Here is a 20709-nt window from a genome sequence, read left to right as displayed (position 1 = left end):
TACAGGTGCCAGATATCTGCCATCGTGTTTGGCTAAAATCAGGAATATCTTACTCCTTTGCTGAGCTTCTAATCCTGCCTCCTCAGAATATGTCAAAACTGATAATCATGGCAGACATTTACACTTGATATCTTTATTTTCCCAGGAGCATCAACATCTACGAACCGCAGTTCGAGCTGTTGTCTCCCTCTCCTGAACTGCCCTTTGTATCCGTTCATCCCCCACAGTCCTCCTCACCTCCCCCAACATGTTGACACAGGGGAGTTTTAAAAAGAAATCAGAATGAAGTACACTGCACAGAAGGGAGATTTATTTTAGCATAGGCAACATAAGAAGAAACATTGATAGAACTACTTGAATGCAAGAATGAAAGTCAGATTGGCTTTTATCCAAGCTGAGATATTTACTGCACAACATTTCAAGTCAAATAATTTATTTTTTTTTTAAATGCAGAGTTAAGGTACCACAGCGCCTTTGTAGTCAAAAATTGCAGAAACTCAATTATTTTACAGGACATTTTACAGTGATCTGTGAGTACCCAAAGATTACAGCAAAAAATGGTCTATTTAGGAATATGCAGCACAATGCAACCCAACACCTTCAAAACTACCCACACAGGTAGTTCTTTGAAAGGAAATAACATCTCATCAGCACAGAGGGAGTATTGATCTGGTAAATGGCAAAATACAGCATCCTCCTAACCTTTCACCTTCACTCCTGTCACTAGAGTATATATCCAGAATATATTTTCTGAAGTGTTCTTTCCTTCTCTTTTTGTTCCATACGATCAACACAATGCTTACTGTAATAGCAACAAAACAACCCATGCATCAAATTCTGACAGAAAACAACCTGGTTGTTTCACAGACCAGACCATCAGAAAAATCTATGAAAATTCAACCATCAGAAAAATCTATGGGGAGGGAGAAAAAAAAAAAAAGTAAAATGCTTTTTCATGAAAGGAAATATAGACTGAATATCATGAAATGAACAATGCATGAAAATAATGCTCAATTACCAACCCCATGCAACTCTAAAAATCCAAAGTAGCAGAGAGCAAAAATACTTTATAAAAGGAAGCCAAACTACATCCAAAGCAATCTAAAAACTCTTACAGTTCTTCTGTAAGTTCTCTAAAAAACAGAGAACATAAAGGACACTTATTTCAACCACGTAGATTTGCACTGCACGGGTTTGTCATTTCAGACAAACTGCCCAAGTTTAAAAGGCTGTTCCTGACTTCAGACCTGCCTTATATAATAACCTTGATGTGATTCAGCACTCTCCAGTTTCCCAGATCTCACACAGCACCCCTCACAGCTCACAAATACCACCCTTCCTTCACACTCTTCTCTCTCTTCCTTTCTTTACCAACACAAATTTCACCAACTTAACTGATGACATCCAGTCCTGTAAAAACAAAAAAAAATAAAAAAACCCCCACCAAATCCAAAAAACCTCTAAAACATTAAAAGAAAAACCCCAAGCAAACTTAAAAAGAATTCCACAACAGTAAAATAAGGAAATATGACTGGCTTCTTTGCCATCTGTAGCTCTTTGGGAGAGGGGGGAAAAAAAAATCACAAAGTAGAACAAAACAGCACAAAAATGTGACCAAAAATAAACCAGAAACTTGCTACTCCTGACTCAATGGTTTCTTACAGATACAAGGCATTAAGGATGACAAGAAACAATAAATCCTCTCAGCTGGAGGGAGGAGGGGAAGGTCTTTCTCTAGACCCAAGCCAGGCAGCCTCAAACTGCCAACTCCAGAAAGAGCTTCGTCATCCATTAATAAGAGGAAATATGATCCATCTGTGACTTTCACCACTTTCAGTAAAAAAGTTATTAGCTTAAAAAAAAAAAAAAAAAGGTTTTTGACTTTTTCAGGCTCTTTTTCATGAATATCAAAATTAATAAAATCTCCTAAGATTATAAGAAAATAATGACTTTGGGCTACACATTTTTAAGAAAGTTCACAATGAGATCCCTACCAGGGAAGGCCAACCTGGAGAAAAAAAATACTGGTTTTTTAGTTTCTCCTTCTTGGTTCTGGGCTGGATTTTTAATTTCTAGAACTTGAAATGCTCTTTTGTCAATTGCAAACAATGCTCTCATGTTTTGAACTGAAACTGTTCAAAATAATGTCTGCATAGTAAAATTCTGGAGATACATACAAGAAACAGGTGTGTTAAAATATCACACTTAGCATATAAAGAGAAATTTTATTACCATCAGTGTTTTTGAGCTGAAACTGCAAAACAGTCACTTTACGTTTATTTTAACTGTAGAGAATATTCTGAGCCACACTGAAAACAACCTACACCTAGAAGATGTATATAATCATTTACATTCCACCCTGAACTCTGAAAATGCAGGGGAAATAACTTACTAATCACCTACCACTTATTTTAATAATGAGCCATTGGAATAAAAACCAGAAAAAATAATTCCAGTCATAAACTATTTTGACATGCTTAACATGAAAGAGTACAAACAACAGAAACTATTACAATTGATTTTTAATTAATTGATCGATTTCAACACTTATTTACAGCAATCTTTAAAGCAGCTCTCCAAGAGCACGTAAGATAAATAGATTTATGTTTTTATTGTTGTTGCAAGGGGTTACTTCTCGAAAAACTCCTTCAATTCAAAAATGGCTCAGTGAAATATGCCACTTGCACAACTTCTGCTGGAGCAGAAGCTTTACAAGACAATACACAAAATTTCCCTAGAATCCTCCAACTGGATCTCTCCTTTATCTGGTGTAAAACACTTCCAGTTCATACTTCCATTCTTAATTCACCCTGCCTTTCTCCCTGTCCTGTGCCCAAATGGGAAAAGCTGCCACAGTGTTTTTCAAAGCACTGAAAATGCAAAGAACACACAAAATGTTATCCAATGCCATGTCTCTGTGGTACCAAGAGCTCTCTCCATAAGCCCTCCCTATATGAAAGATGTATTTATCCTCACTTTTAAGGAGAACAGCTGCTTAACACCACACAAGTATCCAACATCTTACGTGCTTTCCTGCACCTCACTCCCAACCAGGAGCTTCAAATTATTTCGTGTGACAATATACCAAGGATGACTATTTTCTGACAATGCCATTGTAAGATTTTTTCAATTTTATTCATCTAAAGTCATGATACCTCTACTGACAGACACAATACCTGTACTTACAGACAAGACAGCTACACTAACAGGATCTGCTCCTGTTTGACGTAAGAATGTTATTTAAAACACTGAAAAGGACTTTCAACAATTTGGTGTCTGTGGAAACAAAAAGCAACCTGAGAACATTTTTCCTATTCCCAGTCCAACGCCTGCGCAGCAGCTTTCAAGTGGTTCTGCTGCTCTCCATACACACATCCAAATATCTGTGCTGCAGGAAAAAAACCCTGAAGTAATGGATAATGATGGTAAAAAAAAATGATTTAAAACTTGTCAGCTTAATTGAGCTGCCTTTTCAATACATGACACAAAGACTTACTTTCACTGAAATTTATCATGAATTGCACATATAGGCGACCATTTACATTAGGACTCCATATGCCAAAAAGTAATTGCAGGTAGATATTCCAAACTTATATTGAATAGAATCTACTTTATAAATTTGAACATTTACAGCAATACATTGAAAGAAAAAAAAAAAAAAAAAGAGCATATACAGACCTTCCAGTAGTCAGATTGTAAACTGTAGTACCTCTGGTATGCAGATAATGCTGTAGGAAAGAAAAATGAATGTTCAATTTGTTTTGCTTCATTTTCTTTGAAGAAAAAGATAGAAATCCTTAAAAGTCAGAATACACAGCATTAAAATGATAAATGGTTTAATAAAAGTAACACTGCCATGATAAGTACACTGTTGTGGGCAATGCATTCCTTAAGATTATAATTTTGTTTTATGAAATGTCAACCCCAAAGTATATTTATTATTAATCTTACAAATGTAAATCAAGCAATATTTTAAAGAAAACCTATAACAAAGAAATAATTTGAAATTTTGAGATTTTCATCCCGGACAAAGCTGTTGTAAGATTTAAAAATTTAATCATGTAGCTCATTTACCACACTCCCTGATGCCCTGTAATTTCTGAAGAACTGGTGAGGAGGGACATACAAAGAGAAATCAATTTCACATGGCCTTTCATTCTGAGAAACAAAAGCAAGCAGAAAAAAAATAAAAGCTTACATTTTATCCAACAGCCACGGCCAAGACTAACCTGGAAATCAGTGCTAAGAACAGCTCAGTTCAATCAAATATTAGCTCTACTTAGCAACCAATTTCTCCAGTCACTACTCCTGCATCCTTCTTCCTCACTAAAAATTCTGGTTGATTCATCTTGCCCTTGGGCTATCAGGCCACCTCGGACTAGAACACAAACAGGCTTTGCTTCTTTCTAAGAACATGCCACTAGGAACCATCAAAAATTAAGCATTTGAAGTAAAGATTCACTGCAGTAACACCAAGATACTGATTTTTCAACTGTTTGCTCCCTAAGATTTAAGAATGGAAAATACACAACGTGTGGAAACCAAACAACAAAAGAAGCAAACTCCATCTTTGAAATACCATAAGCATTAAACAAATTAAGACACGAGAACAACATGTACTTCAGGTGCAGGTTCATTTCCTGCAACCATGGATAAATCATGCCCATAAATGTTATCACCCTCCAATGCCTGTCCTGCATAATAACTTTTGTAACCTGATAAGAGTTCTTGCGTTTAAGAGAAATAGAACATATACATAATGATAAAGACACAAACTCTGCACTCATCTGTCTGTTTGTCAATGGAGACTCACAACCTTTATCTGATCCATGCCCATGAAGTGCCCCATCCCACCAAAATGCCAATTGTGAGCCAATTTCTAATCCTGATGTTCTAAACTGGGGTTTATTTAGATACCCAGATCAGAAAAATTAACTTAGAAGAACATTCATCGACCACACATTATTACCATGCAATATATTTAAAACGCTTACACGCAACTCAGACAAACAAAATCACTTAAAAATATAATTAAGTTTTTCACAATTTAAGAATATAATTCCGTCTCCAAAAAAAAAACCTGGTACAAACTGAAGGATATGACTTCAGTCTAACAATAGAAGTTGAAGAACGTTAAAACTAAGCATCTTTTAGTCACATTCTGTAATTATGCTTTAAAGGATTTTCATAATAAGATGAAATAACATCCTACTCCCCCCAGAAGATCTTCTAGATTCAACTTCTCCAAGGTATCATTAATAAGTTTTCAACAAAAAGGAATAATTATCTTCTGAACACAGTAATGACTGTGCTTTCCCCAACAGGAACATGCACATGGAAACTATGAAACAATTTTGTAATGCATCACATCACAAATAAAAAGAGCTTTTTTGTTTTTACTCAAGTAGTACCTATCCTAATCGTAAAGGTTAAAGCATATTTTAAATACTCAGGTCAATAGTACCATATTATGCAAGATTCAAGAAACTGAGACCCTGTAAACATTTTTTTAAAAAAGTACCTACTTACTGCAGTCAACTATACAGGGGATATGGATAAAAAGATGAAATAACATTAAATACAATGCTAAGGATTTATATTGGGAAAATAAAAGGGAAAACATTTTCACTGTAGCTGTTGAAGAATATAAGAAGTGCCCACACGAGCATATCCATTAAAAAACAGAGGTGGAATATGCTTACCTATAGCAGTTAAGGCACTGCTACTAAGTTTATAAAACGTCAACAGAACTAAAAAAACCACATAAATAAACAGAAGACCTTAAAGGGAAGGAATAGGAAAAAAAGAAAGCAAGAAGAAACTTGCCCTGAAAAATCCTAACACCTCCATTTAACATAGGGCAGTTATTACAGAAAGGAGGCGTTTGCTCCATGACATTCTACCAGTTTTCTTTAAGAAAAAGGATGTTTGGCTGCGATTTTCTTTTCTAACTCTTCCATTCTTCAATAAAGTTCAGCAACTTCCCACAGGAACAGCTGAAGTGATCATTTAATGTGCCAAGCTCAGTTACAATTAAAAACAAGCACATGGGAAGCCTGGACTGCTGAAATCTATTTCTGCTTTTGTGATAAGAAGATAAGGCCTCCATTCTAAGGAGCCACATTTCTCTTGCAGAAGAACAAAGAGGAGACTTCAGTCTTCCTCAGTGTCTGAAGTGTCCAATCCTCCTGGTGGGTTCAGAAACCCCCAGGGATCCAGCCTGTTCCAGGCTAACACTATTCTCTTTCTACTTAACTTCTTGCAGATGAAATGCTAAAATTCTCAGAGTTCTGCTAAAAAGGAGTTAAGGATGAATCATGGAGGGTTCCCTTAAACCAGAGCTAAATGTCCCTTTCCTCCTCAGGAAAGTCAGACAATTAAAAAGTGTTACTATGCACAATTCCAGTATTATTGAGTGCTCAACTTACAGTAAGTTACATGTGAAATCTGATTTCAGCCCCTTTTACAACTACACTGAACACCTACATTAAACACCTGCTCCATGAGAATTCAAGCTCTGCTGAAAATGATTAAAGGAACAGAAAAACAGAAAAATATTCAACAAAACGTTGGTGTTTTTTTGCTAGAGCCCACATTAAATATTCCTAACCAAACATATTCCTAAGAAAAATCTTGCATATAAGTTGCCAGAAATCAAATTATGAAAGCAAGATTTTAAAAAAATGAACCAACTTAGATAAATATTTCATAGTCCCTGAGTGGGTCACCAGTAAGCAGATACTTATCCTAAATTTTATGGTCCAGAAATTAGTATCTTCTCTAAAACCTGTATTGTGGAACAACAAGCAACTTCTCCCCTAAATTAACTTTGTATCTACAGGAAATAAGTGCTAATCCCTCAAAATACTAATTTTATTCTAAAATAAGAAAAAAAGAGCAACTGAATCTGCAGCGTCACAAGAATTTTACACAAGCCCTTATCTGTAATACAGAGTGTGCTTTATCAGTGTTATGATTTTGACCGTAGGATGATATTCCCTGGTTTATTAAAAAGCAAAAAATCCCAGTTACTTGGGTCATGCAGCACATTAGTAGTGTTAAAAAAAAAAAAACCAACACCATACCAAGAACAAGCAAAAATTAACAATAACAAAAAAATCCTAACATTAAAGGCTGAAATATCATTTTGCACCTTTACTTTTCATCCAAGACTGGTCATTCCAAAGTGAGACAATTTTTGCCACAAAAAGATTTTATCAACTACTGCCCCTTTTTCAACACAGAGTTAACTCTCATTTTTACAGATATAAGTGAATTACCCCATTTCAATTATGATGTCCTTCTTAAACATTATTAAATGAGTGCTTTGAAATCACTCTTAGGCACAGCAGGATTCTACAGACAATCTTTTGATTAGGAACTTTACTATTGAGCTTTTTCAATTTAAAAGTTTGCCACTGAAATTCTTACACATATGGAATCATAAAAAGACAATAAAGGACATAAAACCTTTTTTCACTGCATGTGAAACACTCATGAGTATCCAGAAAATGCAAGTCTAGACTGAAAGAACAGAACTGAGTGTCAACAGTAGGACAATGCATCTTGCCTTGCTCTCAACTACATTTTGTAGTCAATCAGAGAAAACTCTTAAAAGCACAAAACTGACAGACCACAGTCAAGACACCCAAAACAGTACTCAACAATTCCTAAAAGAAGTGTTCAGTTACCTATTTCCATCCTTCTGTCCTCTATTTAATTTCTTCCTCTATCAGTTTATGCTCTCACTATGAACACCTCTCTCCAAAACATTTATTTTGTATATTTACTGTGTATATTTATTTTCCTAACAGGTAATCCTTGTGATCACGTTCTTGAAAACCCTGTGAGTGGCAGATACAGCATTTACCATCCTCCCCAGGAGAGGACCTCTATACCTCAAAGTTATACATAGCTTTTCAAATCAATCACCATCAGCTGTATTGTTTGATGAAAATAAAATGTTGACCTGAGATAGCTCTGAAAAGCAAAACACCACCTTTCTCAAAGAACTCCAACCATTGAACAGTAAGAGTCCTCCCTCAGCTCAGGCTGGCTCCAGAATCTGTCTGTAAACCTCAAGCACCTCATGCAGAGCTGACCCTCAGTGAGTTCACACATTGGAAGTCCACTGGTTTTCTCTTACCTTCTTGGTTTTTAGTCACCCAGAACTACCCACTTTGCAATACATATGGTTACTTTAACCCTGACAGACTTTATTATGTGCCCCATAAGAGTTTGCCTTCCTCTCCTACTGTGACAGGACCAAAGGACATGTCAGAAGCATGGATAACGTTTGTTCCCTATTCCTCCATGTTTAAGATTTCATGGTATCACAAAAATTTAACCTCATTATCATATATGTGGTTTCAGGAATTTTTTTTAAATCTACCTAATTTCAAAGGATGTTGGCAAAAACTTAGTTTCAGCAGCAAGATAAGACAAGATTCTTTGTATCCAGAATCCAAATACTTGACCTGAACAAGGAAGGTGACAGTGGGGAGGAAAAACGTCTAGACTGAGTGACAACCACCCACCTGTCACTTTTAGCACATTTCATCACAAATCATGCAGTCACAAGGCAAGGCTTTTATGATTTGCTCTAACAAACCTACTTTATGACACCTTAAAACTTAAGAGGCCTTCAAAGTGATGCAAACATGGAGCAGTTTGAGTATTTTAGTGCTTGAAGAAGAAGAAAGTGAACTACATACTAACACCATCTAGTGGCACCTTCAAGGCTAAATGTGACTAACACAAAGTTTTGGCTTACTGAACTTAGAAACAGTAAGCTTTAATTTGATGATAAACCCTGGAAAGAAAAGTTTAATACAAACCAAAGTTCCATACTGGTCTACGTAAAAAAGTACATGTTTTCTTAAACATAATCATTTTTCATTTTTCAACAAGCACTAATATTTCTCAGTGTTTATCTGATAGGATAACTAACAGTAAAATAGAATATTAGCTGAATAACTGCACAAGGGAAGCTTGGAAAGAGCACATCTCTTGATTTAAATGACAGCTTCCAGGAAAAAAAATAAAAATTTATTTAACACTTAAGATATATATGCCAGTTGCAGAAACAGCTTATAGATAGTGCAGGTTTTACCCACCATGGTGTTTTAACCCAGCAAGATGAAAATTGCTCGACTATAAAATTAAAGACATTAAAAAGTGAGAAAATTCCAAGATTGGGCAGATAGAATTGACTTTGCTGGGTAGACACTGGCCGATGGCCAGGTTCTGAGAGTGGTGGGAAATGGAATTACATCCAGCTGATGGCTGGTCACCAGGAGTGTTCCCCAGGGCTCAAGGTGGGGGTCACTCCTGTTTGGTATCTTGATCAACAACCTGAACAAGGGATTTAGGGCTGAGGTCCAACAAGTGCTGGCTCCTGCACTTGGGTGACAGAAACCCCCCTCAGGCTGGGGGAAGAGGGGCTGGAAAGTGCCTGGTGGAAAAGACCCTGGAGTCATGGTCATAGCTGCATGAACATGACCCAGAGGCCAAGGAGGCCAATGGCACCTGGCCTGTATCTGCAGCAGTGTGTCCAGCCAGCAGGGCCAGGGCAGGGATTGTCCCCTGCACTGGGCACTGGTGAGGCCACACCTCAAATCCTGCATCCAGTTTGGACACCCCTCAGGACAAGCAGGACATTGAGCATGTTCAGAGACGGACAATGGAGCTGGGAAAGGGTCTGAAGCAGAAATCTGGTGAGGAGCAGCAGAGGGAGCTGGGGCATTCAGCCTGGAAAAAATGGTGCTTGGGGAACTCATTGCCTTCTACAAACTACCTGGAAGGCAGCTGTAGTGAGCTGAGACATCAACTGTCCCTGCTTCCAGGCAACAAGTCTTGACAGGACAGAAAAAAATGGCCTCAAGTTGCACCAGGAGAAATATAGATTGAGTATTTTATACATGAAAATTTCCTTCATGACAGCGCTGTCAGACATTGGCACAGGGCAAGTGGTGGAGTCACCACGCCTGGAGGTATTTAAGAGACATGCAGATGTGTTTGCAGGGGGATATGGTTCAGTGGTGGCCTTGGCAGTGCTGAGTTAATGGTTGGACTAGGATATCTTAAAGGTCATTTCCAACTTCCATGATTCTACGATTCTGTGATAACCAAAAAATGTGGAAGTGAGAGCAGCAAAATGCCACTCAGGTCTTTTGTTTTAAGGCCTCAGGCAGATGCTGCTCTCTGTTTCCTCCAGAGATTTGTACTGAAAGTACCAAAGAGACAATCAAAGAAGCCTGAAGCATGTCTTCCTTTTAACAGAGAATGAAGGCTGACACACAAAAGCAGCACAAGCACAGATTTAAGACAGAAAAGTCATCAAACAGTCCTCTAAGAAAGTTTATTACCAAGTCCACATCCTCATCTGGAAATGTAATGCAGCAGCAATTGGGTGAGAAGCCCACTGCTTCATAAAGTATTAAATGTGAAAGATACACAGGAGTTTGACAAGAAGTTTACAGTTACAGAAATCCTTTGGATCTTGAACTCTGTGGAAGTCTTAAAATACTGAGAAGCAGTGAAGAAACCCAATGGATTCTCATCAAGCTCAAAAATCCTTCCAAGAGTGTATGACACAAAAAGATCTTTTAACAATTAAGTGTTTATTTAGAACACTGTCCAAAGTGAAAATTTTCAGACAACCAGTCAAAAACATGGCCCAGGTATATTTTGTAATAAAACTGTCGACTCCACCTCTGCTCCACATACACACAATTTATAAAGAACATTTTAATGTTCTAAGCTTCCTTCTTTCTACAGAAATTTTATGTAACGGTTTAAAAACCACCTGAAATTAAACCACCCAAAATTTATCTCATCTTCAGAATTCTGTGGAACAGCTCTAAATAGAAGCAACTCAAATTCTACCAGTTAGTACCAGTTACAAACAACAAAATAAAAAACCCCTTAAACCTAAATGTCACACTTATTTGAAACAGTCATCTCTTTCTTGACTCATTCAAGCTATTTAATTCATTCTAGTTCTTCAGGACTCATCAGTAAGACAAGACAGCCCAGCAGGAATCAGCACAATCCCATCCACGCTGCGAAGTTCTCCTTTATATTTTATAAAATTACTGCTACGACCCTGCAGCTCCGAGTACAGCACATGAAAATGCTTCCCAATAACAATACCTCCTTTCAAATTCCTGAAAGATGTTAACCACCACAGAGAATTCCCTACGGAGCTGGAATTGTGAGTACAAAGGGACACATATACACTGTTGAATTGGGAAGTTCCTTACAACCAAACTTTACCAAAGAATAATCAGAAAATGTTTAAAAATTGGGTTTAGGTTGCATCATAATAAAGGAGCTGCTCAATTAACATTCTGGGTTTTTTAGAACCTTTTAAATTTTAGATTAACAATTACTAAAAAAATGCCCCTGAACTAACAAACACTATCTTATAAATGACTTAAAATGTTTTTGTATTAGTATTTTTGACAAAGCAGTCACCATCTATAATCAAAATAAATACTGCTAAAGCTGTTCTGACACAGAACATTTAAAAATGAGACTACCCTTTGAGTACAACAATAAGAATTATTTCAGTTCATTATTTATTGTTTTTAGTAACTGTGGCACAAATAATTTCACGTTCTTCTCAAATCATTCATTCATTTAACTGCATTTTCTACTTCCAGGAATTCTGCTTAGAGAACAGCAAGTCAAGGAGGCAAATGATTAAAGCCCATCTCCATTTGTGCCACTGTGAGCTGCCCTCCAAGTCACAGACTGAGCACGGTCAACACACGTGACCCTTCTGCAAAATAAAGATCCCCAAGGAAAACACAGATGATGTCAATCCACGAGCTCATTAAACAGCAGTCAATCAGAACTCGAGTCAGCTAGAACCCAAACCTTACAACACCACTATCTGCACTCCTTACTGCTTATGGAAGCCAGCCATGAAATAAAAAACTCCAACTATCAGTGGAACATGTGTTTCTTTCAAGACCAGAGCACAACAGTTTGGTAAAAAACCCATCTCTCTCGAGGAATCCAGTAGCAAACAGTTCACAGGTTCATGTCACGAGTCCTGACTGGATTCAGACTGCTCCCAGCATCCACAGGCCTCCAGGACAACCCATCCACCTCCTCCAGCAAAGCCCCAAGGCTGAGGTTTCACATTCTGGGGCAATGGCATGGCATTTTTGTGCAGAGTTACTTTTCAGCTGGATCAGTTCCCCCCACGGCTGCAGGCTCAGTTGCACCAGCACAAAGAAAGCAACCCACAGACTTGGAGGTGCCACTCAGGGCATGCCCAGGAAACAAGGGGTTTGGGAACCCCCAACACAATCCAACAGCTGGGGAACAGCTGCCTTGTCAAAGAAGACAGGATGAAGAATCAGTTCAGAGTTTAGAAGAAGAAATGAAATAATTTTCACCAGGAGGAGTCAATGTTCCCATTTTAGGAAATCCCAAAGCTGAATTCTGATCAGTCACGATCAGTACAAAGCTGAGCACAGAACCCACCCTGAACATGTAGGCAAAGCTGAAACCAATCCATCTGCAATCTTGGTGATAAGTGTCTGAATACAAATCACTGTCTCACTGGATTCAAAATCTGCACAAAGGCTGATCCCTTTCATAGGACCTTCTCCTAACCAGCAGCAGAGTGTCAATAACAAAACAACTCCATTCCATGGCTGCAGAGAAAACCCTTTAGCTATCAGCAGCAATTCAAACTTACTGCATTTTGGGAAAACTGCAATCTGCAGAGCAGCTTCAGATCTTTTAAAGGCTAGCAGTGGCACTGATACTCCAGTCCAAGCTCAGGGATAATACTAAGAAAGAATCTCATAGAGTAATTTCTGATATGAATTCAAAATTTTTCTTAGAGACAAGTATTTCTTAAGGAAGAAAAATAAAAACATCTTCATTTTGGAATTCAGTGCGCACAAGTGACAAAAAATATTGCACTTGGAGGGAATGTACAATATTTAACAGGTTTCATTTAAAAAAAAAAAAAATTTAAACAGACCTCAGCATCTGACATCAGCTCACTGAACATTGAAAGGCAGCTTGCCCCTCACTGATACCCTCTGAGTGCATGCAGCAAGGGCAGGATTAGCACCAATAATGTGGATTTCAGGGATGCAACCCACCATGACTTTTTCTCAAGATCTCTCTTGCAGTGTGTAAGTCTTAATTCTTACAGAGGAAATGACCAACAGTCTCAGTACATTCAGAAGAAGGTATCAGCTACATCAAAACACCAAAAACATGCAACAAAATGCACCCAAGCTGCATGATCCTTCACTGCCAATGTCTTTGTGAAAAAATTAGAAGAAACTACCAACATGAAACCCCGATCTCGGTCATCCCAGCAGTGCTTCACATTGACCACTGATCCCAGTTCTACATCAGCTCACAGTTTGTTCTGCTCTGCACAAACTTCATTGCAAGTATTTTTAAACAAAGAACACTATCACTTCTGCCTTCATAGAAAACACTTCATCCATTATATACAAAGGTGCACGCATTTACTGAAGATATTTAATTAAGTAACAGGCTTTTAAGGGAAAAAGAAATCGTGGAGCATTACACATGCTGCTATCTTGTGATATTTTATTAATTACATCCAATTTATTAAACACACTGACTTCTCCATAACTTTGTCCATGACTAAATTCAGACTACACAGATTTATGGCTCTGAAGACCATGCTCCTTCAGCATTTTACAATTCTGGAATTTCAGGACTTAAAATCTGCATAAAATATACATTAGTGATATCAAAACATTCTGAACCCTCTTTACTTTTCTGTTCTAAACTGTATAAAATTTAACTATAATGCAATTAGAATGGATGATAATTAAAGTAAAAATTTAAATCATGTAATGAAATTTGGTTTTACTTTATAATGAAATAAAAGCATTCTACTTCTTTCAAAGAGCAGCAGTAAATTAGTTTTAGAACACCTATAGAGTATATAGAACACCTTTCTGCATTGAGGGCAATAGTTTTACAGTCTGGTACTAAAGTTCAAAAACTGTAGTGAACAGGAACGTATGTCCCTCACTTAATAAAAAACCCCTTTAACTTCCTTTTTCACATCAATTAAAATTCCTCTAGTATTTTCAACTATTACTGTACTTCTTTGAAAATACAGGCACATCTTTTTTTTTTTTAATACCCCATAACTAACAAGGTTTTTTGCCTTCTTGAGGCTTTTTTTACAATCGAGATGTGACTTTAAATAGGCATCTAAGAAAGCATTAAGTACTTTAATTCAGATTTTTAATGGCTTAATGTTTCTTCTCACATTGTTGTGCTAATGCTCTTTTACAGTTCTGGAGAACTGATATTTCAGACCACCGATTGGATTTTTTATGCTTGTTTTTGAAACCATGCCATCAATAAACCCTGCCTCTGATCCACAGCACCACCTGGTCCTGTCACTCTTAACTGTTATCATCTCAAAAGCAGAGTTAATACAGGTAAGTCCATAATCCTGGGCTGTTTTGGCTAAGTAAAATATATCCAGGTCACACTGCACCCACACCTGGCTTTATTAGGCTAAGCAGAAAGAGTGGTGTAATTTTTTTTTTTTTTTTTTTGCAGAAAGGAAGGCAGAATTTTCTTTAAACAAAAACACAGGGATAATTCTTCACTAAATTTTAGAGACAGCATACTGCCATGTTCCCTGCAGGTTTTCTCTAAATTTTAGAAATAGCATACTGCCACGTTCCTTGCAGGTTTTCCCATGCCTCTGGATTTGGAAACAGCAGTGGTTATATCACACTCATTGGATGGGATAAGGTACAAGACAGATGCCTCTATCACCCAAACCCTTCTGAATTTACAGACTCAATTTAGATACCTGCAAATTCCTCCTGAGCAGCATCAAATCTACGTATTTCTCACTTTAGAAATGAAAGTCCCAGGAAGCCAAACTCACACTGTTCAATGTCAGAGAGAGAACCAGTGGACCCACAGACACACTGCTATCAAACAGCCCACAGCCAGCCTGAGTCACTGAGCAGTGCTTCTGAACTACTCTGAGTTATAACTCATCTCCCTCCTTCTGCATCCCAAAGAAAGTGAAAACCAGTATCTTTGTGTGTTTGGAAAAAGGTGTAGGGTGGGAGTACACATTTTCAGGGTGGGGGTGTTGTTTGTTTCCCTACACAAACAGAACTGCATTCATATTAAAATGAGAAATACAATGAAAAAAGACATCCCATGGGGAAAAAAAAGGAAATATTCTGACCTGTTCTACCCAGCTCTCACCCACATCCCAGAGTCACTGAAAGGCAGGCAGCCGTCACACACCAGGCCTGCCAGCCAACTTCATATTCATACCTCAACCAGCAGTGTTTTGGTTGGGTTTTTGTTTTTCATTTAAAAAAAATAACAGAAGTAAGAATAAAGTTGATTTTGTGAAGACATCGCCAGTCTTAATACTTTTATAGGCTCTGAAATACAGTATAAACCAAGAAAACGGTGAGTTAGCCCAACTTTTTTTGTTCTGTTGTCACCTACACCAAAGAACAATTCCCCAAAGACATTTAGCAGAAGAAGTAAAAATTCTTACCTTTTGGATAATCTTCCAATAAGAGGTTGAAGTGACCTAACTGACAAAAGAAATCAGACTCAACCTTTCCTTCAGCTTTCAGAATTAGCGATTCATAGCAGCGAACAGCCTGGGAAAAAGAAATACAAGGCTTTCAGAATTCTGTGTTTTACTAAAGCAAGTAATACATTTTTTGAGAAATAATGAAGTTTTTTATTAGCCTGAAAGACGAGGTCTACAAACACTCTCAATGAAATCAGCATCACTTTTCAAAGAAGAAATGTAATATTTAAGACACAACAGTTTTGGAAGCTCACAAATTCTAATGCAAACTGACAACAAATGAACAGCAGAAATTTTCTCTGGATTATCTGTAGACATTTGCTTTCCCCAACACAAAACAAACCTCTAACTTACATAACAATTTTAAATTTTAACATCAATGAAACACAAGGACTGATTTCATTCTTTCCCATCTGCAAGAAAGAAACCTCTCTGCTTTTATTCTCATTGTGTTTTTTTCCCTAAAGAAATAATTTTTCATTTAACAGTTATTTCACTCATTTTTGCGAAACCAAAGAACACACCACCTCAACATGTTTCCTTACGCAATTTATGTATCTTCATATGTGTTTCTCAAGATCTGATTCCTTTCACATCTATCATGTTGTAAAGTATTTTACTTCCTTGTACTGTAGACTAAGAAAAGCTAAAGTCACAAATGTAAATCCAACTAGAAATTAATTTCAGTTTGAGAACAGTTGCTCCAGAAGTTTTTAAGTGACACACACAGAAGCAAAGAATGTTCCTGTGCTATGAACACACATTTTTAACAACTGAACTGACACTTCTATTCACCATAACTGCCATGATCTTTAACCTATTACATCCTTAGCTGATGACCCTACTTACCTTCTGACCCTGTTTACACTTTGGGAGCGAGTAAATAAATAAATAAATAAATAAATTCATAAAATAACTTTCCCAACTTTCTGAAATTATGAGCCACTGTATTGAAGCAATTGAACAGATTTAAATGGGAGGGAAGGTCCTTTGCACCAGCACAGTTCTCAAAAGCCAGACAGACTTCCAACAAATTCTAATTCCAGCTGGTTAATCTATGACTTTCAACTATCTCTGGTGTATGTTTCAAATCTGTTTGCAATTATGAACTCCTTGATTTTATTACATGACAGTAATCAAAGACCGTGGGTCCCTTCCAACTCAGCATATTCTGTGTTTCTGTGAAATGTGGAGCTTTCTTAGAGATGTGGAGCTTTTCACTCAATATTCAAAAGAGGGGAGGGAAATCGAGCTGATTATTTAAATCAGTAGCCTTGCCCATGTTTGTAATTCACTTTGAGTACACTTTTATTAATCATCAAAATGAGAAATGCCAAAAATAAAATGAGGAAATGTTAGGAAATAGTTAAAACACATCTGTGGAGAACCCAATTACTGATCTAATCTGTTCTGAGTGGGCCACAGTTTGTAGCCCAAGACTGAGGTATATCACAGACATTCACCTACTTCCAAGCCCAGAAAAGCCTCATTTTATGGCTGTTTTCAGAGGCAAAGTTCTGATGAATCAAAACAAAGCTATGCTGCTACAGAACTCTACAGGTGTACATTTGGTTTTAAAACGATTTAATAAAACATGAATTATGTTTACGTAAATTTTAAGTACGTATTTCAAACTGTAGCTATCTGGCCATGCTCTGAAGATATCCAATTTAGATGTGTATTTGCCTCTGCCTCAAAGATCTGCTGCAGAACTTCTCCTTCATGTGCTGCAGGCTTTGCCCTAGGCAAACTGCAGTGGAAGGACTGCAATTCTTTTCACCATGGATTGAAGCTACTACTCCTTTAATTTTATTCCCCTCACTACGAACACCTCTTGCAGTCAGTCAATCCTCCATCTAAAGAATATCATCCCTAAAATCACATGCAAAGCACACAAGTCTAAAGTACACTTCTTAAGATCACTATTTGTGTATATACTGACTTCTAACATCAGATTCACCAGCTGAACCAATCTGCAAATATCTTAGTGCAGAACCTTGTCTTTGGCATCATGTTTCCTCTTTTTGGTCTCTTGATCTGTACAATCATAACAAAATTTTTGATAGCGCCCTTAATGTTACTGTTCCATGCTGATTTGTAGACAGGCTTCCCTTATTCTGATGATTTGCAATAGCTGCTGCAGCTGCTGAAAAGAATAGTACTAATATGACATTTTCTTAAATTGGTATTTTGTCTTTTGCAAATCAGAGCATACAGAAACCGCCACCACAACAGGTAGCCTACAATAAATACTGGAGAGGAAGCTAGGGTAGTTTATGTCCTGAATTAGGCTACAGGTGTTTAAAGAGAACTTGACTTTATGAACAAATGTAACAGGATTTTTCTGTACAGATGTTCAGGGAAATGATAAATCACACGCACTTTAACATTTAAGTGTTTGGGGACCCTCAATGTTCCCACAGCCCCTTTTTAAGTAAATCCTCATTAAAAGACCTATCACACATATCTAAAGCACTGTCTGTAGAGGGGATGTAAAAACCTGTGCCCAAGCCTTTCACACAGCTCAGAGCAATTCTCACCAAGGCAGATTTTCCTTTATGTTAGAACACAAACTGAAGATACTGCTAAGCAGTCTCCCTAATGCCAGCACAAGGCAAGGCCTAAGACACCAGAACTTCCCCTTTCAGCCACAGTTAACTGTAAGTTATTTCTTCCTGTAAGAGCAATTCAATTACACCACTAAAGCAAACCCTCTCCACTGACCTCTAACAGGTTTGCAACATAATCAGCAACACACTCATATTTATGCAAACTTAACTCGGGAAGGCTGTTTCAAATTAATTTTTTTTAATTCTTCCAGCACATTCTAACAAACAGAAACAGAAACTAAAAGCAAGTGTTACTTCCTTGGTGGGAACACCAGCCCCTGGGGCTCTGGAGGAAGAGCAGGCTGGTCACTCTGTGGCTCTTGCTCCTCACAGTAGCCAGGGCAGAGTCACCAGGCAAAGACACACCCAACTCTGGTTTTGGTCAAGAAACTTTCTCCCCCACCAGACCCATCCACAAAGAGTTTTAGAAAGTAACAAGTATTTTTTTTGCCCAGGTAAGAATTTGTCGCTGTTGAATGAATGGATGTAAAAGGGAGGTCACAACTCCATGTATCTGTATAGGTTTTCTTTGAAGAAACAATCAAAAGATCTTATTTTAGTGGTTCTTTAACGGCACAGGCCACCTATGGCACCACTTGTGCAACCTATTTAAATTATCCTGAGCCACTGTGAATTCTAAGGAAGTTAAAAACCCCTGAGGTTTTTAAGCATTGTTATTTCTCTACACTGTATGGATCTCTATGTGCATTCAATGGAGTTAGCCTTGAGAATTGCCAGTATTGACAAATTAACAAGAAAGAGAAAGACCCTGAAATGAAAAGGAAGATTGCTACACAACATTGTACATTTCCTTCCCTTTGTTCAAGACTACAAGAAGATAAAAGGGAAACCTGAAGAATTTAGGAACTTGGCAAAATAATCACCCGCAGCTGCTTCGCAGTGTGGCAACCAGAGCAGAAGCAGGAAACCAACGTAGGAATAGCTGCAGGAAAAGAAACCAGCTTATATGACACTAAAAAAGTAACACTATTCATGTTGTTTGCCACCTTCAACTGAAATATTATTCTATTGTCACACAAATTCCCTCTCGTTACATCATACCTCATCACTGGGGGCATCCTGATTGCATGGATTTAACTATCAATTCTCAGGACACCTTTAAATACTGTACACTGTATTTACTACTTCACAAGAAGCTACCAAAATCTGTTCACAAAAGGAATAAATAATTCTAGAAACACCTTTAAAATGTATTACCAGACCCTTTTGTGTTCCCTACTTATCATTCTAATGGAAAAGGAACTGGGTTATTTTTTTCCCCTCTGTTTTAAAACCATTCCTTCCCCACATTCAGGAAAAAACCCAACCAAACAAAACTAACCCCATAAACTAAATGCCAGTTTTGGCCATTATTGATATGATGTCATTTCCTGAAGGAAAGATCCTAGAGTCGAGAATATACCATAACAAAATAAATAAATATCCCTAACCCAAACAAATCTAACTGGTAAATCCAACACATAAAACCAGAATTCTAAATATTGTATACAGGAGTCACTGAAACATTACAGCTCTGCTTTATAAATAAACAGGACTATGTTATTTCTATTATACAGAAGAAAATACATTATATATATATTCATATATGAAAATATATTAATATATATGCTATATGCAGAAAAAAACTTGATCATTGGTTGCAATTGTATTTTACAGCACAAATTCAAAGCTACTGTTAAACAACTGCAATAAAAAAAGAAGGAAAAGAAATCAATACAGCTTTTTCAGATTGTTTCTGAAGAAGATAATGTGATGTTTTCCTTTCTGAATCATACAAGCATGACTGACCAAAATGAAACTAAGCAGGGCTAAACTGCCAAATGTGACAAAAATATTAACTATTAATTCTTTAATATATTAATGATATGAAAACAGAGGAGTGCACTGAGTCAGCAAATTTTTACTTTAAACACAGAAAAAAGACCTGGCAACCAAAAATCCAGCAATCTGTATTGTTAACATGGCAACAATCAGGCAGTAACACACAGTGAAAGACATTATTTGAATTTTACTGGGTAATAAATTAACTGCTTAAGAAAAACACAGCATTTCAATGCAGACAATACAGTGTAAAATCACAAATTCAAAGCTTCAAGTAGTTCCTAAACCCTCCAATTTCACAACATAAAACACTATTGTATATGTAGATAAGCTGGGGGAGGGTGACAAAACTGAACAGTTGCTGCTTCTTTTTCTTGTGCCTCCACTGACCCAACTGGATGGGTTTTGTGAGCAGGTCATGAGAACAGAGATTCTACATGAAAATTGGAGAGGGAGACATCAGCAGGCTCTTGATAAACAAAATACACACTACAGTAATGGCTAGAAACAGAATGTAACTTAGCTCATATTTTATCCTACTGGAAAATAAAGTAACTATTTCAAGTAGAATTGCAGCACCTTAATTTAGCAACTGTTCAAGCTCATGAATAGCTCACCACACACTAAAATCTAAGACCACTAAATCTGATTTTA

General features: G+C 37.2%; 1 protein-coding gene across 19 annotated transcripts in view; it reads right to left on the bottom strand.

Annotated features, from left to right (window-relative positions):
• KDM6A (lysine demethylase 6A) overlaps positions 1-20709 on the bottom strand; it is a 152854-nt gene that overhangs the window by 102462 nt on the left and 29683 nt on the right. For all 19 annotated transcript variants that reach the window (XR_010743020.1, XR_010743019.1, XM_066314074.1 and 16 more), the window contains exons 3-4: positions 15563-15671; positions 3679-3728 (exon numbers count right to left, since the gene is read on the bottom strand). Coding sequence is in view for 17 of the 19 variants with exons in the window: in XM_066314074.1 (XP_066170171.1) it covers positions 3679-3728; positions 15563-15671 (159 nt within the window). In the remaining 2 variants the exon portion in view is untranslated. The remainder of the gene's footprint in view (positions 1-3678; positions 3729-15562; positions 15672-20709) is intronic.

This window comes from Sylvia atricapilla, chromosome 2, assembly GCF_009819655.1.
Source record: "Sylvia atricapilla isolate bSylAtr1 chromosome 2, bSylAtr1.pri, whole genome shotgun sequence".
NCBI classification, from domain to species: domain Eukaryota; kingdom Metazoa; phylum Chordata; class Aves; order Passeriformes; family Sylviidae; genus Sylvia; species Sylvia atricapilla.
The sequence above is the reverse complement of the archived record's forward strand: the minus strand, read 5'-3'. Positions and strand labels throughout refer to the sequence as shown.